Source organism: Cyanistes caeruleus, chromosome 1, assembly GCF_971803275.1.
Source record: "Cyanistes caeruleus chromosome 1, bCyaCae1.hap1.1, whole genome shotgun sequence".
NCBI lineage: Eukaryota > Metazoa > Chordata > Aves > Passeriformes > Paridae > Cyanistes > Cyanistes caeruleus.
This window is the reverse complement of record NC_141701.1, coordinates 34,902,459-34,926,408: the sequence shown is the minus strand read 5'-3', so window position 1 is coordinate 34,926,408 and position 23,950 is coordinate 34,902,459. Positions and strand designations below refer to the sequence as shown.

The 23,950-nt window shown below is 41.1% G+C and overlaps 2 protein-coding genes across 2 annotated transcripts in view; one reads left to right on the top strand and one right to left on the bottom strand.

The window, feature by feature from the left end:
* Positions 1-9,201, bottom strand: part of LOC111924680 (uncharacterized) — a 13,473-nt gene extending 4,272 nt beyond the window's left edge. The window contains exons 1-2 of the mRNA XM_086884950.1: positions 9,141-9,201; positions 8,638-8,869 (exon numbers count right to left, since the gene is read on the bottom strand). Of these exons, the coding sequence (XP_086741076.1) occupies positions 8,638-8,869; positions 9,141-9,201 (293 nt within the window). The remainder of the gene's footprint in view (positions 1-8,637; positions 8,870-9,140) is intronic.
* On the top strand, positions 1,472-23,950 carry LOC111924679 (uncharacterized). Its single transcript, XM_086886438.1, has 3 exons — positions 1,472-8,528; positions 20,065-20,283; positions 20,638-23,950. Exon 1 carries the CDS (start codon positions 7,859-7,861, stop codon positions 8,423-8,425), a length of 567 nt encoding a protein of 188 aa, XP_086742564.1. The 5' UTR covers positions 1,472-7,858; the 3' UTR covers positions 8,426-8,528; positions 20,065-20,283; positions 20,638-23,950.

The window sequence follows — 23,950 nt, the reverse complement described above, 5'->3', positions numbered from 1 at the left end:
TGGATGTCCTTATGTAAGTATGCAAGAACAAGGTAACTGAGGCAGGTAACACACAAACTCTGAGTCAAGATCTCAGTGAAGAATCATGATACAGAAATAGAGAAAATCAGAAAAATATGTTAGAGATAATATGGCTTCATGAAAAATAATCTGCTCTACTTATAACCCTTTCCTAGCTTTCTGTTTGTGAATATGATTGACAAATCCACTCCTCTGATGGTTAAGCTTTGTTCACCTCCTATTTGCACCATGAGTAGCGAGCCCAGTGCTTCAGGTGAAATTTGGGGGAGTGCTCCTGACAAAGACAAAAACATGCTACATGGAAAAATAGAAAAAAAGGAAAATGAGAGTTTGAGTTAAAGAAACTGAAAGATTGCCTTCTTATATGTGGGTTAGCAGAGCTGAAAGATGTAGCTAGTTACAGTAACCTACAGATCAAAGAATATTTGACTGAAGCTGTCACCCCTCCAAGAGCATTATTCCCAAATAAGCTCTTCCAGAGCACTTCACTGGCTCTCTGCAGTGCAGGGAGAAAGAAATGCATGTGGAACCTCTGATACAGGGGCAGTCTGATCTCTGATATCTAAGCAGTCTGTGGCAGAGTGGGAAACACCAGCTCCTGAGAAAGGGAATCCAAACAATCCCTCTTCCTTGTTGCACAATACCAGACCCCTAGAAGAAGGCCTTCTGCAGGTAAACCTACTACTAGTTGTCAGAATAAGACACAGAAGAAAGCAGAGGATATATAACTATGCCCAAAACATTGTCTTTCAAGTCTAGGTGTAGGAAGGACAAACAAATCTTTAGGACCAGATAGGATCTGAAAATTCTTGGAAGTGGATGACATGGCATTTTTACCACTGGTTTAATATTGATTTAGGTTTATCTAATCCCTACTTTAATTATTGTATCTCAGTCACTCCCTAGACTCCAGACTCTTCCAAACAGACTTTTTGTAAGCAGCCATCTCGTATTGTGTGCCAAAGGATTTCTCATAAACTTCCAGCAGTTACCACCAACAAATAAACTGCCTCAAATGCAGAAAGCTACTGGTGTTTGAAATATGCTCTACTGACAGCAGATCCATGGACTGTTGGTCAGAACACCTGGAACATTTCCTGGGTCTTTCCTGCTGGAGCTCTGCAAGAGTTGATTATAAAATGGATGATTTTACAGCACACTGAAGACGCCAAGGTTTAGTAGATATCTCTTTACTCACTTCCCCACTTTAACTGTCCTTTCACTCTATGCCCACTAAATTTCACTATTTTCACAGACATTATGTCTGTGTGCAAGGCTTTAAAAAAAAAAAAAAAAAAAAAAAGTTACCTCAGTCCTTTCCCATTTTGCCCTACAGTAGAGATGTCATCCATTTCCTTATTCTGGTTGCACTTGAATTTCATTACAGGGCAGAAAAGTTCATAGAACAGAAGACAGTAAAAATGAAAAAGCAGAACAACAAAACTGAAGAAAAACAAAAATTTTATTTCATTTTTAAGTTGTACTCTTGCTATCAGCAGAGCTGGAAAGACTGCCTGTTAATGATGAGTAAGCATTAAGCAGCAACACTTCCAGCTGACACATATATAAAAGAATTCACGCATACAAACTTCAGTAACCCCTCCACTTCACTTAGAAATGAATTACAGCTTCCTTAGTCTTGTAATCTTGCCCACTCACAGGGCTTATTCTCTTCTTTTAAAAGTTTTAGACCCTATCTTCTATATTAATATAGATAAGAGCACCTCCATGAATTTGTGCTAGGTTTTGACATTTTGTGTCTGTGCAAGCTGTTGACTCATGGCTGCTATTTCCTGATAACTCATGGGAAATATATGAGGCAGGGGTTTTCATGTTCCCCAAAATGGCAACCACAGCTAGGACGGAAAGGAAAAATGAGAAGAAACAAAAAGCCATTTCATTAAATAAATTTGTTTTCTAAGCAGGATATTTTCTTGAACTGAAACGTTGGTAAGTTAATTCAATTTCATCTTCTTGGATACTTACATTGTTATCTCACATGACACTTTTTTTTCCCTATAAGATTTAATCTTAATTCCCTTTCCTACAACTGTGTTAAGAAGCAAAAGTAGACTTAGGGTTTGACTTAGGGTCTCTAATTTATCATCTACCTAATTTTTACAGTTTGCATTGATTAATATGATTATATGTCCTCTTGAATGTTGTTTGCTATATTCTTTGGATTTCTGTTTGGAGGTATCTTGATATAACAATTAGTTTCACTCTTGCAATACGTACCATACAGCCCTTTTTTCTTCTATCTTTTTGTAGAGAAATAGTTTCTAATTCTTGACTGAATTTAGAATTGTTAATTAATATATTTAAAATAATAGTTTCACATTTTAAAACTATTTTAAATTTTAAAATAATTTTAAAGAGCTTTTTACATATTTGAAGAATACACTGTCTTTCATTATTTCAGCTAATTGTGCTTGCAGAGGCTGACTCTTAGATGCTGTAGCCAACATCACCAATATTTCATATGATAAATAGTTTACAGCAGCATGGATCCTGAATGCAAAAAAAATGTTCTCTGCTTTGTATGCAAAAATTTAACAGCCTTGTGATGTGAATGGGGTGGGTCTTACAGTGCATCCAGTAACAAAAGCTGAAGACCAGCTAACCTTCTGGTCTAATTAACTTTGAACTTTACAGGCAACACACTAAAGCATGAAATAGCAACACAATATGTCACAACAGTTGAATGAGAGGATATGACTGAGGAATAACAAATTTTGGTTTTGGAAGAAGAGAAAGAAAATAAAGTGTGATTACTACCTACCTAGACAGAGGATATGATGCTTAATTGCATACCTCTCACTATTCCAGGGAAAGAACTGTACTTATTCACTTGAAAGCTGCCCCTTGTTAGGGGCAAAGCAACAGTGCTTACATGTCCTGAAATATCACCCACAAACCTGGCAACATCTTGCACCAGTGTTCATCATGTCTCAGGATCAAACTGTAAATGACCATTATTTAATAACAACTAAGAAACATGTCCCTACACTCATCTGAATATCTGTCCATGAACTCCAATTCTGTAAAAAATCTGATCTAGATTTATTCATGACACTGACAAGTACAAAATAAAGTATGAAACTCAAAGCAGGCAATAGTGTAAGAAATATAACCAACCTGAAAAGGTGGCTATGAGAAGAGTGACCTCTGTTCCTCTATACCAGTTGTGACTTGGATGTTGATGTAAAGGGCTAATGGCAATGCTTTGGAGAAGATGATTTTTCCTTGAAGGCACAATGACAGGTAGGGATCCCCAGATGTGATTTGGTAACTAAGTTCCTGGAACTCAATAAAGCACTTAAGTTTCCTTTTATTTGACATTTGTGTTAAACTTACATCTTAATTGCTGTGGTCCATGTTTCAAATGTTCAATAAAATGTATTATACTACCTTACTGAAGGAAAGCATTTTCAATACTACACCTTGTAAATCTCTATGCTAATTAGAAATATGAACTGTTAGCTAGCTTCCTGAAGATTAACTTTATCATTCCTTCAGGAACTTGTTCTGAAAAGATGGGAATTTACATGCCTGAAGATAGGAGCCTCTTCATGAACATGGATTCAGTGGCAGACGAATCCATGTCACAACAAGCCTTTCTCATGATACGTAATCATTGATTTATTTCTTGGTTAGTATGTGGTTGTGGGGGATCTAACCAGCCTGAGCGTGTCCTGTCAGGTCTGCTGAACAAAAAACGTAGGTAAAAGGTCATCTTATATAACTCTGCTCTCTACTTTAAAACTTCTAAAACTTATTTTATTCCACTTGTCCTTAGTCTATCTCTGTTTCTTTCATCCCTACTTTGGCTCATGGCCCATAGTGCTAGAGAGCTTGCTACAAGTCTACATCAGCTAATGACCATTTGTCTTCGCAATTTCCCCTCTGAAGTTCAGCCTGTGCTATTACGTGGCTTCTTCATGTGGGAGGAGGCAGAAGTAGGATGTATGAAGGCAGAGTTGCTATGGGGAAAGAAGTGCAAAGGGATGAAAGGCGGAGACATGCAAATAGGTGAAACAAGAAAGAGAATGAAATAAAGTATAGCAGGAAGGCAGAATTCCTGGTGACCTCACAAAAGATGTTTCTCCCTTTTGTCTGGCCTCTCATAGTAAGATGACAATGCATCATCTCCACAACTACCGAGTTACTACACAAAGGACTTACTCTGACCTCAGTCTGAGTAACTGACCAAACTGTTGATATAGACAGTTGTTCTGTTATGCCTTAAAAGCAGAATGTCATCATCATCATCTGTTTTTCCTCTGTTTTCTCTTTCTGTATTGCTGGTGCTTTTAGGTGTGCTGTTCGGACATTGACCTGCATGTAGTTAAACAAATCAACCTGTCTGCAAGGATGTGCATAAGAGAAGAAAACAAACAATGGAGCAGACATGGGAAAACAAACGAGGCACATCTATTAGCTTTGTTTGCTCAGCAGCCGGCCTGAGACTGACCTAAGTTTAGTGCTTCCTAGCAGAGAGCACATAGCATTAGGGACCTTGAGGGTGTACTTGTGTCCTCACAGTGGAATACCAGAGCAAGAGGAAAACGCCATTCTTACAGGAAAACTAAGATGGGAGAAAAAGCTGGCTGTAGTGGCAACTCACTTTTTCCTTTGTTTCCTTTTTTTTAAAGAGGCTTTTACTGTAGGTGAACTCTGCTTACATTGAAGTGGAGAAGGTTAAGATTCTCTTCGATATTTAGGTTTTCTGCTGTGTCTGTACAGGAGTGCAATAGCCTGACTAGCAACAGAAATGTCTCTGGTGGAGAGAAATAAACTTGGAAAGAGCATGAACTTGCAGTTGCTCAGGAGCTCCATCACTATGGCTACATCTGCACATTGTGGTCTAGACTGGAAACTTTTCCCCAGGCTGTCAAGGTGGCAACCCATCACCTGCAAGAGGACCATGTCTTTCTTAAGCTGCCTAGTTTGTGCCAAAGTGTATGTGAAGCAGAAAAGAAATGTATCATATCAGGTCAAAGAAGGATTTGTAGTGTTTTTACACACACATGCACATAAAAAGGACTAGAAGAGACTTCAATCACTTCAGACCCTTCAACTGATAAAATATGCTATTTACAGCTGACCTTTTGTGCTCCTTTGTGCCATCTCTGTGTTCTTTTAAGTGGCAGGAAAACTCTTTCTAGAGTTTCTTGTTATTGTTAGTTAACTAAAGTGGATTTCACTTAAGATGGATGCTTTTCACAATTTTTAATTTCTGATAAGGAATAAACAATACAAGTATACTTAATTAGAGCTTTGGAAATAGGAATTCTGTAGGCACTCTATGCAGTGTTTAAGAAGCTCAAGAATGCTGAGATGATATATCAGGTTATTAGCTACTTCGGGGTGGAACAGATTTTTCCTTCTTAGGAAGGGGAAAGAACATTTTTTGTTCTTAGTTTTGTCCTGATATGGGAAAAGATCTTTCAAGACTTTTTCCTCAGTCAGGTTCTTTGGGAAAGAAGGGAAAGTAAGGAATGGTTACATCTATTATTCAGTCCTGTCTCTGCTAATTTAATCCAATGCAGAAATATGGTTCTGATACTGACAGATTAATTCCTGGAAATCTAGGCCTTACAGGAAATGTTTAGTTGTGTTAATCAAAGCCTTTCTTCCAACTAATAATATAGCTAGAATCACTCATCACTTTTTAGCATTACTTCTGCATAACAGGGGTGGGTCTCTTGAATGGGTCAAACTGCATAAACTTTTTGTCTGGCTATTTGCCTTTTGGAAGCTGTCCTGAAAATAGTTTTCTGTGTGACTGTATTCTAAATATTTACACATGCAAGATGGATCACGGCCACCCACGTGTGCATAATGTTAAATGTGTGCAAGCCGTATGAGAAACATAAGGTTAGGACGATCACAGAAACACAAAATCATAGTTCAGGTTGGAAGGGACCTCTAAAGGCCAACTAGTCCAACCTGCCTGCAATGAGCAGGGACATCTTCAGCTCAATCAGGTTGCTTAAAGCCCCATCCAACATGAACTTATTATCCATACAGATGGAAAATCTACCACTCACAGACAGGCAGACTGTTCCAGTGTTTCACCACCTGTATTGTAAATTTCCTTTTATCTAATCTAAACCTACCCTCTGTCAGTTTAAAGCCATTATCCCTGTCCAATCACTTCCTGCCCTTGTAAAAAGTCCCTGTTCAGCTCCCTTGTAGGTCCCCTTTAGGTACTGGAAGATGCTATAAGGCCTCCCCAGAGCCTTCTCTGGGTTGAACAATCCCAACTCTCAGCCTGTCTTCATAGGGGAGGTGCTCCAGCCCTCTGAGGATCTTTAGGACCTCCTTTGTCTGGACAAAGACTTGCTGCAACAGGTCCATGTCTTTCCTGCGTTGGGGACCCCAGAGCTGGGTGCAGCACTCCAAGTAGGATCTCATCACAGCAAAGAAAGGGTCAGAATTCCCTCCCTCAACCTGCTGGCTTCGACCGCTGCTTTTGATGCAGCCCAGGATACAGTCAGCTTTCTGAACTGCAAGCACATATTGCTGGGTCACATCCAGCTTTCCATGCACCCCAAGTCCTTCCCCACAGGTCCGCTCTCCATCCATTCATCCCACAACTTGTATTGCTCCTGAGGGTTGTCCTGGGTGTAGTGTCTTGCACTTGGCCTTGTTGAACCTCATGAGATCCCCATGGGCCCACTTCTGAAGCATGTCCAGGTCCCTCTGGACGGCATCCTGTCCTTCAAGCCTGTCAACAGCACCACTTGGCTTGATGTCATCTGCAAATTTGCTGAGAGTGCACTCAATCTCTTTGCCTATGTCATTGGTGAAGACATTGAAGAGTACTGGTCCCAGTATGGATCCCTAAGGGACATCATTTGCCTCAGCCTTCACCTGGACATTGAGCTGTTGACCACTACCCTCAGGATGCAATGAATTATTAGGTGCAGACAGGTGACTGGGCATACTGATGGGTTAAAACAGTATTTCCACTAAAACATGTTAGCCAAATGAAGAGAGGAAGTTTGCATGAAAACATAACCATCTTGGCAAGAACTGCTTTTATCTGCTTTCTTCAAAGATGTGGCTTTTAGCTGTACTTTTTCATCTCACTCTTTTGCTTAATTGAAATCTGGGAAGGAAGGAACTATCCAAACTGTATTAAAGGGGCATTATAATTTAGGGATCATTCTTTTAAGATGTACTATGATAACATGTTATCTATACTAGGCTATCATATTGAGCTCATTCTCTGGGATTCACTTTTGCCCATACTATAGTCTCTGTCTTCTTTCCAGCACCTCAGGATGCAAGTGCTGTTGCTGTCCTCAGGAGTCTCTTCCCTTCCTCTAATTACTACTTAAAAAAATTTACCTGTGCCCTGGTTGTGCTTGGAGAAACCTCCCTCATCTCACATCCTCTCACTGAGGCCTTCCTGGAAACTCTCATCATTTTGTGAAGTGTCTGAGCCTGTACCATCTCCTAAAGTGTGCCATGTGGGAACCTCAGTCGGCTGTACCCAGAACCATGAATCTGATAAAAGTGTTTTCAGGCTGGATTGCACAAATTAAGGGTGAGGTGAGTTTTGCTGTGCTGCATCCTGTGGTAATTTGTGGAGAAGAACATGTGCCAGGAAGCATAGAAAAGCAGCAAAAGAGAGATAACAAATGTTTCCTGAGACAAACTGATAACTATTTTTACCACATCCTGCTGTGAGAAATAAGCACTGAAGTAATTATTGAGAAAAAATGCAAAATAATCTCCACAGGACAGAGTGGGGAGGATGCTTCTGTACCCTAGCTGATGTCTCCTATGTCCCTCTCCTCCATCCAGCCCGACTGATCTACTTTTGATGTCCAGGGGAAAAAAATACCGGCATCGAAAACCACCGTCGCCTTCTGTGCCAGGATGGGAGAGCTCTCAGCGGACGGAGCGGCCCGGCCCTGGGCAGGCCCCGTGTCTGTCGGGACGGGGCACGGTCGCTGCCAGCGGCCTGGCAGCACCGTCAGCTCTCGGAGCCCGCTCCCGAGGCAGCCTGCGCGCCCGCTGGGTGCCGCATGTGGGGAGGACGGCGTCGCCCTGGATTATCTGCCGGTTTAGCGGGAGGATCGCGGTAATCCGTCCCAGGATCGCACAACCCGCTCTAGCCGGCAGCCGCAGGCTCTGCGGTCCTTCGGGCAGCTGCAGCGGCGGGGCCCCGGGCGGGAGCGGGGCCGGCTGCGCGTCCCCGCCTGACCCCGGCTGCCGCCGCCCGGGGGGTGCTGATCGGGGCGGCCCGGCGGCGGGAGCGGCACCGACAGCGACAGCGGCCCCGCCTGCGCCGGCGGGAGCGGCGGTGGCCCGTGGCCGCCCCGGGGTGGGCGCAGCCCCGCGAGGGGAGCCCGTCATCCCGCGGCCGCGGCGGGAGGAGCGCGGCTGACGCGGCGGGGAGGAGGAAGCGGCAACTCGAGCGGACGGACGGACGGACGGACAGACAGACATCCCCGGCCCGCCCCGGCCGGCGGAGGGTCGGAGGGAGGCAGGTACGTGGGGTACAGCCGTCCAGGGGCCCGTGCCCCCTCCCACGGGCGGGGCAGAGAGGGCCCGTCCGGAGCCGCGGAGGTTCCGCGGCCGCGGGGACACGGGACTCACCCGAGGACAAGGGACTGGGGGAGGTTTCGCTTCCCTTTTGTTGCAGCCCGAAAACGGCTGCGTGCTTTGCCCACACCGCCGGCGTTCCCGAGGAGCGTGTTCGGTGCGGCCCTCGCCAGGCTCCTGCGGAGGGGCCGGGGGGCTGACAGGGCTTTCCCTGGAGGAAGGCGCTGCTCCGTGTGGGCGTGCGGCTCCGGCGGCTGGGATCCGCTTACGGACCGGGGGCAAAGTGCTGCAAGCGAATAAACAACATGGAGAAACTTCTGCTCCCCCTGCCCCCGCCGCTATAATTTTAGATACTGTATTTGCAAAGAAGTTTTAAAGTCATTTAGTATTTCACATTCTCCTCTCTCTTTTTTTTCCCCCCCTTAAATTCCTGCCCTTCTCCAGCAGTGTTACCGGCTCCTGCTAGTGCTCTTGCCCTAATGTTTTTACTGCGTGTATATGCGGTTTTACCTACTACGCTTTGTTTTGCATGGCTGGCTCGGTGTGGGAGGGTTTACTTTCTGGGTTGCAAGTACGGACACCATCAAACTCCATTTCAGTCCTACTGCTGAACTCCATAAAGACAGTAAAGCTGTGCTGGAATCAGACATTTAAGAGGTGAAGAATGGCCGGGCGTTTACTTTTAGAACAGGTGAAAGAGTCCTTTTCCAGTGTCCTTTACCTCTGTTCCAGCAGGATGAGGAGACCCTGGCTTGCTTTGCTTTGTGCCTTGCAGAGGCAAAGCAGTGAACGCGGTTTGGATCTGCAAATTAAAATTAAAATATTAGAATTAAAATAATGCTTTCTCCTCCTGTGCTGAAGAAGTTGCAAAGTATTGGTGCTTCTTGCACAGATCTTTTATGGGAAGGTAAAATTCTGATGCAGACTTGAAGGATTTGAATTAAGGAGAGAAGTGGTTGAAAGAGTATCCAGTAACATTCAACTGCTTGACTTTGTTAACTTGCAGGATGTCTGCCCCAGTGCTTTTGTGAGCATTGGTCAGAGCTCCTTGGCTTCCCTTTGCTGAGACTTACATGCTCCTGCAGAGCTTTTTTTTAAAAATCTGAATTCTGTCAGGCTCTTTCCCTTAATTTTTGAGAGTGTATAAAGAGCAGAAATATACACTAGTTGGCAGCAAAAACCAGTTAGTGATCTCTGTATTTCTCTGCAGTAAGTGCTACAGCCTCTTTATTACATGCTCTAAGCCTTGAAATAGCATTGATGTTTATACTGGACACTCAAAATAGATGTTGACAGCCCTTGCATTTAATTTCTTTCATGCTAATCTAATAAATTCAGTATCTATTGTAATCTTCAAAGAGGATTAAACATTTCCTGAGGGAAAGGAAAGTTACGCGGACTGCTGAATACATGGGCTGCATCCAGAGTGCTGCAAGACTTGTAATTCATTTGTTATGTTGTTCTGAGGGGATCTTCATCCAGACAATCAACAACCCATAGGAGTTGTTGCTTTTTATTATCAGTGTGTGCCTTCTTCTTCTCTAAGGACAGCTATTTTTCTAAGAAGCCTGGAAAAGCTGGATGTTCAAGTCTCATTGAACCGAGGTCTTCAAAGGACTTATGGGGGAGCAGTAGTTGGATGGCTCCTAGTTCACTCTGCTTATAAAATAATGTATTGCAGGGAGCTTATAGTTCAAGTTTTAAGATGTGAGCACTTTAAAATCACTACTCTGTTCATTTTTTGACTTGTTTAAAGTCAATCCACAAGTAGGTGGATAATTTGACTGTAATGGCATATGTTTAAAATAGTGATTGGTGGTTTTTAATATGCAGAATTGCTTCAGCCTAGCTAGCTGGAATATCTGCAAGCCTCCAAAGCTGACTTGACCCAGGAACAAAATATTTCAGTAGGGTATGCTGAAGGCCAAAAATAAAGTTATTAAATAAAATGACCTAGGTGTTAGGAAATAAAACTAGATGCAAAGCATCTCTTGTTTCTCTTGGGGATCTAGGGTTTATGATGGAAATCATCTGTCAGTCTAAAATGCCATGCATGCTAATTGCAGGTTCACGTTAATCATCACAGTATAAGAGGGTATGTCAAATCTTATTTTCCATCCCATCCATACAGGATAAGCTACTAATAAGCTGTGATCCTTCAGCCACATCCACACATCAGTTCTCTCCTGGGTTATCCGCCCTATATCCCAGATCATTTTCCAGATGGTTTCAGTTTTACAATTTGCATGCAAGTAACTAGGGCTTTTTAACTGTCCCATGGCTACAAGCCATTTTATACACAAATGCCCTGCAGATCTCAGATTACACATATTTGCAGTTCCAAATTATGTTTTTGTTTTGGCTGTCTAAGTTGTCATTAAGAAGAATGTTATTTTGAAGGAATGTGTGCTTCCCAAAAGGAAAGTCACTACTGGTTGGTTTTGTGACTTCATTTTTGGACATCCCTAAATCATTGAAGAGTTATTCTGCTATGATTTTTTTTCCCTGTAGACCAAGGAACTAAAAACAACTGTAAATAATGTATGTATTTATATAGACTGAGCGTAGTAAAGCAATATGTTGTTTTTATTTAAGTTAGCTCTTTGAGTGTTTGTATTGAAGGACTCATTTTGTTCTAGTTTAAGTAGTATCCATATGCTAAAATGTCTTACAGAGAAAACACACTTTCCAAAGTAGAACTGAAGGGCTTCCACATGCTGTAAGAACATTTTAAAATATGTTAATCAGGTTCCTGCTTGCATTCTTAATTCTCAAACAGAATTTTTTCCCTGAAGTCTTCCAAATCACCTAACACTGTGTCTGCCTGACTCTGAAAGTGTCTTAAACATATTGGATCTCCCTCTTTGTGCAGAAAGTTCTTAAGCGCCTTATCTAGAGCTGCTGTAGTTGAGCATCAAAGCCCTTAGGAGATGAAGAAAGTAGGGCACCGGGCAAGTGCATTGTAAACACATGCGCTGATGGCATCACTTGTGCCTTGAAATGCAGTGGTGTGTTTCCTTTTGGGAGCACTGCTGGAAGAGGAGCCCATGTGCACCTTTCCCTGAGAGCTGCTGGTGGCAGGATTTGTCTGAACAACAGACTGTCTTTTGGTAGTTGAAACCTGGGCTTCTGCTCCCTGTGCACGAGGGGTTCAAACCCACATCTTCTGTCACCTCTGCAGCTGGAATAGGCTGAAGGAGGCAAGCAGAAGGGCACACTTCATGCCTTGTGTTCAGCCTGGGCCATCTCATGGAATATGCAGCAGTTTGCCCAAGGCTGGCATGAGGGAGTGCCAGAATCTTGACTCTGTCACAGCATTTTGTGTCCTACTGGGAGGAGGGCTGGGATATGGTGGTTGCTTGCTGGCGATGATTATCAGAGGTGAGCATTTCCATGACAACATCTTTGTTTCAAGAGAGGATCAACACTTACTGATTTCTCAAGGAGAGAGCTGAGCCCAGGAGAACAGGCTCAGAGATCTGGAGTGGGTGGTGACAGCTGTTTGTAGTCCCAGTTTAGAAGTTCAAGCCTGCAAGCTGAAGTGGGGAAAGTGTCCGGTGTCTCCTTCCAGAAAGCCCCGTTTCAAATGCAGGAATGTCCATCCTGGGCCACCACTTTCACACGGTCTATCTGTTTGGCAACAGGTGTCACCGTGCCAGTTTTATATTATGCAGGTTTGTAGGTGGTTTTATGTGTTCCATGCCACAGATTTGTGTGTTTGTGTCCTGACCTGTAACTCCATTCCCTTGCCCAATTCTGTGTTAGCATTCTTTCTCCCTATCCTTTAGCAAAGGAAGAATTAAGGTTGTATCTTCATGTGACCTTTTCCCTCCCGTTTCTCAGTCAGTCTGTGAGCATCATCTGAGGGGGAGAGAAAACTTCCATATTCCCTGGTATTTTAAATGCTTTACTTTGCATCCACAGTTTTTCTGTGGTTTAGGGCAGGAAAGCACCTGGGGGTTGGGGGAGTGTGGGTAAGCAAGACTGATGTCTAAATTTATTCCTCAGTTCCATTATTCAAAGAGATGTCACATTTTACTTCTTGGCAGTCTTGTTTGAAACTATGAGGGCAACTGGCAAGCTGCTAGTCCTGAGTGTCTTGCCAAATACTATTGCAAAATACTGCCAGTGCAGAAGATGAATAGCTTTACAGACTGTTATGTTTCTCTGTGAGTAAACCAAGGGGATACCAGCTTCTGATCCTTTGCCTCTGATGAGAAGGCTGACATGTTTCCATTGCCTTATGAGGCATCATCATGCTGCTTTGCTGCTGCTGTCTCTTCCAGCCCTTGGGATTAGTTTTCCTTAATGGTACTTCCTAATTTCTTGCTCACTGTTGTGAAATAACCGAGGAAACAGAACTATTTCAAACATCTTCACTATACTGTTAATTGCAAAATATTTTGGCACAGACATCTGACCAAGGAAAGCTTTGCCTCCGATCCTGGACTCAATGTTGCTAATGCAGCAGGTGCATCAGAATAGATTTGCTGTGCCACATGGAATTATAACCCATATTTATTGAGTGTTTATTGAAGAGCCATGCAACTGAGGTCAATCCCAGATACCTATCAGTATAATATAGGATGCAAAATCTGATATCTGAATACATGCAAACTGTGTGCCAATAATTGAGACCTTGTAATTTTGCTGTTAAAACAAGGCATGAATTGGAAACACAGTTCTGTTTTTCTTTTAACTATCTTGATAGCTATTTCAGAGGTTTGCATCATTAATCTGTGCCCAAATTGGTATTTTAATGAGAAAATGGGCACCTGTGAAGATTACTGTCCTGTGGTGTTGTATTTAATATTATATAATATGGCATTACAATGACATTTCTGAATTCAGTTAGGAAGATAAACTGAAGGGGTGAGTGCTGTTCATGGCTAAACAACTTAAATCATGCTCTTATTCTGGTTAGAAAGAACCTTGGAAGGTGGTGAGTTAACTCACCAGCTTGAGTTAACTCCTCACCCTGAGTGTTCAGACAGGGCTGCTCGGGGCTGTGTTTGCCTGGGTTTTGGAAACCTCCAAAGACAGAGACTCCACAACCCCCCTGGACACCCTGTTCTAGTGGTCACTTATCCTTGTGGGGATTTTCCTTCTCATGCAAAGAACCAGTTGAGTCTGCCTTGGTAACGTTCTCGAAGACATTGGGACACTGCTGTTCGGTGCCCCTCAAGCCTCCTCTCAAGGCTAACTAAATAAGTCCAGTTGCCACCAACTCACCTAGAGAATGTAATGCAGTCCATGACTGTCTGTGTTTTGGCCTCTTCCCTACCCTAGCTATAGCATAAGTGGAGGAATGTTGGATGCATGTGTTAGGTTCTGCATGACTCTGAACTACTGTGTGTTTATATTATAACAGTTTAGGTTTAGACTTCTCTTTTTTTTTGCAAATTCCCAGTGTTAGGTATTTATGAAATGGGATCACTATCAAACCATAAAATATGTTTTATACTAAGTTTAGTAAATAAATAAGGACTGAGCATTCAGAAAATGAATGCTTTTCCTCAACCATGGTAGAATTTCCAGTTTATGGTATATGTTTTCCTTTAATGCTGGAAAGAGCAAAGAGGGACAGGAGGTAATCAAAGAAGAAAATAACTCCTGTACTCCTTTTAGATGGGACTTAACGCTACCTTGCAAAAACAAGATGCATTAAGTCTAAAAGTTTGGGATGCTGCCAAAAACTACAAAACAGAGAAAACTTAGGACAATTCAGAAATAAAAACTACATGGCAAAAGTACCCAAATGCCTTGAAGACAAATGCATCAAAGAACCAGGAGACTTCTGCTTCCTCTGCTGCCATAGTAGTGGTGCATCTTTAATATATTAAAGATGAGGGGTTGTGGGAGGAGAAAGAAAAAAAGCTGTTTTCATAAAGAAGGTAAGTTAAAAACTGCATGTAGCATTAAGGAGTATATAACAATGTTTTATGAGAGGTAAGAAGTGAAACAGAAGGGGGATATTTGGAGTCATAGTGGATGCTGATAGCCTAGAATCCAATTACTCAATTAGTCTCCTGAAGTTTCTTTTTTTTCTTTTTCTCAAATACTAGGCCCTCCTGTTTCATTTGTTTCATTTAAGCGATAAATGTAATACTGTTAATTTAATCTCCCAGTACTCATGGTTAATATGTTGTAAATAACTAACTTGTTTTCATCAATTGCTCTTTAAAAGGGGTCATGGTATTTTCAGACTAATGTGGAAATGGTTAAGCAGCATTTTGATACCTAAATTTCACCCTCCCAAGTCAGCCTTTGGTAAGAAATTATCTGTTGTCTTTGGAATTTTTGAGGACTAACAATTCTTTCCTGCCATCCTTTGGTTTTCAGAGCCCTGACAGAAAACAGATGAGATTTCTCTGTTAGGGAACCCTTAGTTGTGTCCCTTGAAAATAATGTGACACTTGTAGCAGTGACAGAAAACCAAACAATTACTGTCCTCTGGTGAGAGAATGTGGCCAGTGTGCTACAAAATTTTCAACACTCTTGGTGTAAAGTGTTAGTATCAAGAATGAACCGTGCTGTTTGCAGTGAGGTTTTACATCTTGTGTATGTGCCCACACACACATGATAGGTAACTATAAAAGCATATACCAGATAGATTGGTTTAACTTCGCTTTTCTTCAGAATTTTTTGGAGGTTGGCTGCCTCTTTAGTGCTCTTTTCATGTTAACTAATAGGTTATGTGATGGATGAATAGGATTCTTTATAGAATTATCTAAAACCAGGCACTGATTTATTTGAAAACAAAGGGTTTCTTTAGAGCTAAGTTTAAGCTGGCATTGCCATGAATCCTAGAATTATTCTACATTTAAATGAGAGAACAGTGATGCACTTGTATTTGAGCTTTGAACAGCAGAGAGCTGTTGACCAGAGACTCAGAGACTGCTGAGCAAATCTGTTTAGGTTCCTTTGCCGAAGTTTCCAAGCCTACTCTTCTCTCCTTACAGATGATGAGAAGCAAAGCTAAAAAGACACTATAAGCTGCGTTGATCAGTTTGTTTGGAGGAAGGCAAGTTGTTTGCTGGTGTGTGATTCAAAAAATGTATAAAATCTTGCTCTGTAGCAATCTGAGCACATACTTTTTCTGTTTTGCTTTGGGGTGTGTGGGGTCTGGAGCATAGCAGCTAAACAATACCTCACTTGTTTATAAAAAACCTTGGGAAGAAGGGGTGAGAAAGAAGAAAATATTTACAGTAGCTTTCTACCCAATTAAAATCAGAAGGCAGACTGAAAAGGAAAGAGTTCATCTGTGGTCCAAGCCAATTAAAAGTAAATTTTGCTGCTTGGATGTGAATTTACACATCCAAGGCAATGTAAATTTAAACTAGAAGCTTGACTTAACCTCACCAGTTCAGATGAACTTCAGATTTATGACTCATTTAGTTTTGGTCATAGCATCTGGGTGTTTAAGCACATTTTATGTGAATTGACATTAGAAATTCATAAACTGCCTTAAAATGTTACATCTTTGGAGTACTTCACCAGAATGTGTAAATAATGCCTGTCTTGCAAACACAGCTCTGCAACATGAGCTGGCTCAGATCCTCGTTAAGATATTCTTATGTTTTATGCCCTCAGACATTTATCCCCTTGTTTAATTATCTGGGAATAAAACCAAATATGTGTAGCTTCTCTCATGTATTAGAAGGTATCTTGAATTTCTGTGCAAACGCTTTAATTGTATTTGTTGATATTAGTTGAGATTGTTTGTGGGGCTTTACACATAAGATGTGGGTCTATTTATAAAGAATTGAAATAAAGGTAGAAGGAGGAATCTTATAACACTTAAAGGGTTTTTTACTCAGAAATTAAACTTGTCAATGCGTGTAAAAATCAGTTTACTGTTTTACATAGGAGCATCACTTGAAATGACCTGAAAGAAATTTTATCATCAACCACCCAGTCAAATCCTGGATAATTATTCAGGGAACCATGTTGGATGCATGATGTGTACAGAGTAAGAAACAAAACAGTCCTTGAGAAGGAATCTGAAGGGGCTGAATATTTCAGAAGCTACAGAGCATAAGGAACAGAGAACAGCCTTGCAGCTCATAATCTAAACAGGGACACACACAGACATGTGCACAGTTTGACACTTCTTCAGGAAAAGGAAGTTCATTAAATGAAAATATGTTGATATTAGGAACTGTCAAGGAGAAACTGGAACATTCTTTGTCTTGGTTACTGCTCTATGACTTGGTAGCTGTAAAAGATTGATTACTTGGGTGCTTGGCCCTTTGATTTGGTTTTGCTGTTTTGATTCATGAGTTACAAAGTCTTAGACATAGGTCCTCATTTAAAGAGAAGAAAGAAAAATTATTATTAGAGAAAAGAATAAATAAAAAAGATTATTAGCAATGTTATTTTAAAGCAAATGCAGTTGCTAAGTTAAAATATTGTGACAGTTGTTCCAGTGTATTTACAGATCTGCCAAAGATGTCCATATGTCACATCAGATGTCAGTTAAATGGTCAATATGTTGTCTCAAATCAGTCAGTGCCTGGTGTCTAGACACTGAACACTGTCTCTCCAGTCATGCTTGTTGCTGCAAAGCATTTAGATCAATCTAACAGTGGAGGAAGGCAGTATTGTTCTGGTCCTCCTTTGGTCTCTGCCACATGGATGCCACGGTTAGTCCCTGGATTCCTCTGGTTTGGCTTAAGATGAGTCTCTGTTACAGTATTAGTTCAGTTCAGGAGCTTGCTTTTGGAGTCCATCCCTTGTGGCTTGCTCTGCTGGGGGATCTTGAGCTGGGTTCCTTTCAGATGAAGTAAGATCGGAAGATGTTCTTCAGGAGTGCTTTTAGCACTGAACCAGGTACAGGTGTCCTACACACAGCACCAGACTAAAGCTGACTTGAAGCAAAACATACAACCTGCCATGCCAACATGGGTCATGTGGGTGCTGCATCTTCAGCATCAACTGTTTTCCTCTCTGTGGATGTGCTTTTCTTGCGCTGCATTACTTGCTAAGGCAGACATTGAAACAAAAACCGCAGCAAGAGTAGATCCAAGCACCTGGAGCCTGCCTTTTCTCTTGACTTCAGGTACAGCCTTGTAAGTCATTGCTCATGAAAGTGTAATGCACCTCTGAAATGACTCTCCCTGCAAATGGCAGTCTCATTTTTCATCTTGGTTCTTCCCAGTTTCCTGCCTGTCACCTGACTTCCCTCAGTGCTTCTCTCTGTGTTTCTGAACCACTTTTTCTTCCCCTCACTTCTGGTTTGCCACCATGGCATTCCCCAATCATTGCTCCCAGCCATAAGGTGCCAGTCTCAAGTGGTCTCTGCCCCACAAAGATGCAGTCTGTGTTTCATGAGGAAGTCTTTGCTTCAGCTGTTTTTAAAGCTCTTTCCTGGTGAAATCTCTTCCATTGCTTCCCTACCCTTCCAATATTTTTTTTCATGTTCTTGTCTCCCCTCCCCCAGTACTTACTAACCTGAACCTTTTCTGTGCTTATTTTAAGCTCATTTAGGACTTGTCCTGAAGAGACAATTCCCTTCTCTTTGAAGTAGTCTTCCAAGATAACAGCCACCCCTCAAATGGGTTCCCCCCACCCCACACTAGCTTGTCCATACCACTTCCCTGTAAGTCACATTTTCTAGACCAGTTTTCATTCTTATTTCTGTTCCCTAGACATGCATAGGCAGGACCACATCTTTCCTAGGTGTTCAGACACAAACAGAATGAAGTAGAAGGACTTTTTTGAGTTCAGCAGATTATGCTCAGGCTTTCCATTCTATTTTATATCTCATAGCAATATTTGTCTTAGAACAGCACGACATTTGTCTTTGTGACCTGCTGTTGTCTGAGGCCTTGTTTCCCATCCTGTATTTCCATATGAGACATTTCCTGCCTGTGGGCAGTATCTTGCATATAACCTGCTACATTTCACTCCATTCTTCCAGATCACTACTCTGCCCTGATGATGATATATTTAACCTTTGTTTCTTACATCCAGAGCTTTTATTCTTCCTGCATCTGTAGCCTGGTTGATAAAATATCTCAAGGCAGTTTCAAAGCTTTTCTAAAGGGAAGGTGTGACATCTGTGATTTCTCTCCTACCTCTCTGGAAGGCTGTCAGAGGAAGTTTGCAATGTGATTGAACAAATCTCTTTTGGCTATTACTTAGGATTATCTTCCAGGTGCTGCTAATTGATCTGTTTTGGATTGTTTTCCCCAGGAATTTGAAGCTAAACTGACTCACTGGGTCTTTAATATTCTTACCTGTTGTTTTTTGTTGCTTTGATTTGTTTGTTCCATTGTGCAGATGTGCACACACTTCCATTCACATTCTCTGTCTCTCTCCTGTTCCTCCTGAAATTTTACCTGTCATCTCTATTATTTATGCCAATCACTGCTTGCATTTGACCCCCTAGGTGAAGACTGATGTCCTAGACATGATAGTCTGCTGGGTGTCATCTCTCATCAGCTTTTCTCTGTGTTGACTAGGGCCAGAAGGTTCTCCTTGCTCTTAAGCTACAGTCATATTGATAATAAGGATTTCTTTTTGTTGCTAGTATTTTTTTTTTCTTTATAATTCTACCTTAACCATGCTGATTCTCATATGTACTCCTCCAGATTTTATATTTATTGCTAGCAATTTGACTATGTTTTCACATTTTTGTGCCTGTCTTGACAAATAAATCTTATGCTACTTTTGTTTATTTTTACAGGGCACAAGCAGATTATCCTCTTGTATTGTTTCGTAGAGGAATTACTTCTTTTTTGTTTTCCCTCTTAATGTCTCTTGTGTTCACATTCTCTTTGCTACTTTCTTGGGCTCCCCCACCTCCCATTTAAAGACGTTTAGTCAACTTTTCTTCTGAACTGGTTGCTTTCCATTTGTTTAGAAACAAAAATCTAAGGGATACGCTGCCTATTTTTAATGTTAAAAAAAAAATATCTGATTTTGAAATAAAAGAAGTTCAAACTAAACTAAAGTGCTGTCAATTCACAGGCCTTTGCTCCTTGTACCGTGTGACTGTTGAGATACCACGTGGTAGTAGATTCCCCATTCAGGCTCTTTGATTTTACTTCTGAGTTGCTAGCTGTTTGATATGTACATTTGAGATACCAAACAAATAACCCTGGTGCTGGTAGGTGATTTTTAATGGCTTTGTTTTTGTTTAAACTGACTAGCCCTTTGAGTGCAAATAGCTTGTTCTTGCAAGTCTGTCATTGTGCTTGTTATCTGTTATTGTGCACAGTGACAATGGATCTACCATAGTGGGAAACACCAATTTAAAACCTTAGGAGAATGTATCCTTTCAGATTTACAGAATAACAGGATGGTTTGGATTGGAAGGGATCTTAAAGATAATCTAGTCTCCATTTCTGGTCTGTAACCTCAGCCCATTTGTGGGATGGTCCGGATTTTGTTTCAAAAGTTGTTGATACTGTACAAAGGTCAGATGCTGGATCCAGATTCTTCCAACCATGGATTTATTTCCTTGGCTTACTACAGCAATGACAGTAGAACATTTTAACTGAACCACTCCATCAGAATGAACGACTGATTGACGTGGGTGACCTCAGCAATTAACTGAAATGCCTCCTCTTGCTGTTTTGAATGAAGAAAGCTGTACTGCATTCCGTTCCCAAGAGAGAACTGAACCTCTGGATGTTCACCCTTGGTGACACCAGTGATGCTAAAGGCTTACCACTGACTTGCTTCACATCCAGGGTGAGTGAAAAAGGCACCTACCCTGCTGTGAGAAGCCCCTCACTTCAGCACTTCCTCTGAATTAAAGCTGTGACATGTGCTGAAACACTTTGAAAAGAAAAGGATCTGGTTAAAATGTAAGACAAATTCCACAATTTATTTGTTCAGGAGATACTGACAATTATTCTCTGACATAGTTTTTTGTTAGTATCCGATTTACTTACTTTCATGGTAAATTTGTCCCCTTCCCCCAATATATGTTTGGGGTTTTTTGTTGGGTGGTTTCTTTCCTTACAAAGCAAAATCTCAAAATAATTATTATTATTTTAGTTATAAAGGATTGTGAGTTCTGCATGTTTTCCTCTCTCCTTCCAGACACTACAGGAAGTCATGATGGTCTTTCAACTTTCCTGGACACACAGTAAAACAAAAGTGAATATAATCCCATCTAAATTAAATAAGAAATCACTGCATCTTGTTTCTATACTTCCACAATTCTAGCATTCATAGAGGTGTAGTTTGGCTCTACCTGTCCACCATGGTAGGCATATTAATGCTTTCAAATTTTCTTTTATGTGAACTGTCCAAAATGTCTTTTTCTTTGGTGTTTGTTTGATGTTTTGTTTGTTTACTTTTTGTCTCACTCAACCACTGGTCCTTTTGTTAGTTGATAGAAGTTCTATGGCTTCTTGTTTACCCCATAAATTGCTCTGGCTTGTGTGACTTGGGACATCCTTCCCATAAACCAGATGTGAAAACGTGGTAAAAGTTTAACTGTTCAGGTTCATGTTATGGTTTAACACCAGGTGGCAACCAGCTGCTCGCTCACTCCCCCTGTCCTGGTGGGATGCAGGGGACAGTTGGAGAAAGGTACAACCCGTGCGTTGAGGTAAGAAAAGTTCAAGAATTGATATAAAGTAAAATACAATAACAACAACAACAATAATAATAACAACAACAGCAAATGAGAACATGGAAGGAGAGGAATAAAACCCAAGAGAATGAAATGATGGACAATACAATTGCTCACCATGCCCTGACGCCTAGCCCATCTCTGAGCAGGGATTGGTGGCTCCCGACCAATTCTCCCAGTTTATATGCTGAGTATGATGTTTTAAGGTATGGAATATCCCTTTGGCCAGTTCAGGTCAGCTGTCCCAGCTGTGATCCCTCCCAGATTTTTGTGCATCTGCTTGGTGGCAGAGGATGGGAACCTGAAAAGCCCTTGACTTAGGGTAAACACTGCTTAGCAACAACTAAAACATCAATGTGTTATCAACACTGTTCTCATACTGCATCCAAAACACTGTACCAATTAATAGAAAGAAAATGAACTCTATCCCAGGTGAAACCAGAACACCATACAATGCATGCAATGAAGTGAATAAGAAAAACTTAATTTAGCAACTATGCATATAGGAATGCTGGAAATAGGAGTCAGCAGTAGAAACAGCCAACTTCCTTACTGTGACTTTAAAAGAATCCTGATTACTTCTGCATTTCTCTTCTCAAAATTAGTCATCATTCCTGTAAGAGTGAGAAATAAACAGTGGTTGTATTTTCTGACTTTGGACACGCTTCTAAATCAATCAGGGGAGGTAGATGGGTGAAGGATGAAAATGTCCACAATTACCCCAACTTTGTTTTAACAGAGGTGTGTGGTGAGGACCTTTGGCTGGACATTACCCCAGACTCCCTAGGGGAGGTGACCGCAGCAGCAGGCAGGTGTCCCCAGGGATCTGGTGTGGCAACAGTTGCTTTTGGGAAGGGATAAATTGGTGACAAACAAATAAAAAAAAAAGAGCAGCGTAGGCTTGGGAGAACCACAGTTATATAAAGGTGAACAATGAAACACTATTTCTCAAGTGGGTATTTTGAAGGGCTGTTACCGCAACACTAAATGCAAGGTACATTTGAATCGGAAGCAGTTTGGCATAGCAAACTGCGACTGACTCATCCCAGACCTGAAACAGAGCTGCTGTGACACAGAGAGGTTTTTGAGTGCTTGCATGGGATGTGCTTCAGAGACCCAGGAGTGAGAGATATTAGTATCCTCCTCCAACACTGCTCCTATTAGCATCCACTAGCATGGTGCACATTCCAGTTAGGAAATCCTCATTGCCATTTGCATCCAAACAGAGATTGATCTTTGCAAGCTTCTTGAATCTTACAGAGATTCTATACATATCCCTATTTTTATACCAAGGCAGTGACAACATATTTATTAAGAGCTTCAGTGCAGGAGATGTACGTCTTGAGTTCTCATGGCTTTACAAAATCTTTTATCTTCTTTCTACAACAAAATTTTTTCTTTAATTCAAAGATTTATAAAAATGTTTAATGAACCAGGTTGACACAAAGATTGCCATGTAATTAGAAAACTGTGACATTTTGCTCTTTTGTGTTCTTTTGCAAACTTCAAATTGTGCTGTCATCTACAAAAACTACTTTAACTTTGTACAGTGTTGTTGGAGAAAACTGTAGTTGGAATAAGACTTGCTTTTGATACATCCAAGAGTGGCTTGGATTGTGTGCAGGAACATTTTCTTAGGAAACATTTGAGTAACTTGAACAATGACTTCAAGAAAATACCATGTCTTTTAAATAATCTGGTTCCTACCACCCCTTTTAAAATGGCTGTATGTACATCAAAGCTTAATTTCAATAAATAAAATTTTGTGTTAATTTCCACTACCTCATAGTCTTGCTCCATGCTGTATCCTACAACATCTTGCCTTGTTCCATGTGGTCCCTACCCTGCAACACCACAACACCTAACATCAAAAAGCTGTTGACCTCAGATACTAAATACTGCCATGTTCTTTTTTAAAGCTGCATAATGGAACAGTGGTCTTGAATTAGTATTGAGATTAGATGGATTTATGTAATTGTTGCTTATGCTCCATACTTAGACTGAAAATATTCCATTAACTGGCTTCTGCTAGATTTCCATATTATAAAAAGAAAAATAAGTTAAAGAGAAAATTAGTGTAGTGGAGTCCAGAAATTGATCATCTGTACTTGCTTCTTGTTGTATTGGTTTTACCTGGTATAAGAGGACCATATGCATCTTTATGTAAAATATTGCTTATGTATCTTCATATAAATCCTTCTGAAACTCACTTAAAAGTTCAGACCCACATGTACCCTTCAAACACTGTCCCATAGTTCCCAGGATGGAAAATGTGAAAATGAAAATGTTCTTGGAGAACAAAAATCAGACTTTCTGGCTAGTAGATGAATGTACTTCTTTTCTGTGAGTCAGGAATAGGGTGGGAAGTCTGGCACACCTGGGAAATTCACTAGATAGGCAGTAACCAAAGTAAGGTCAGCAAATAATAAACTTTTGAAACAGTCTTAAATTTGTGTCCTTTTTGGATTATAAAATACATCTTTCTGCTTTGGTAGGTTGGGATTTTTTTCCTTGTTGCTACTTTTTTTTCTCCTCTGAGTTGGTGTATAACAATACTTTGGTGGAATACATGTGTTTCTTGCCATAAACAGTTTGTTGGAATTATTACTAGAATTGCAAAAACAAATCTGGCCTGTTCTGTAGATCCTAGGCTGCCTTTAAAATGTTTTTATTTTGGAAAAATACTGTGAACCTTTTGTGAGGATACATACACATCCCAAATCAAAGCCCTTGTTCAGTTTTTTTTGACTAGAATACCAGTAAATAGCTTGAAAA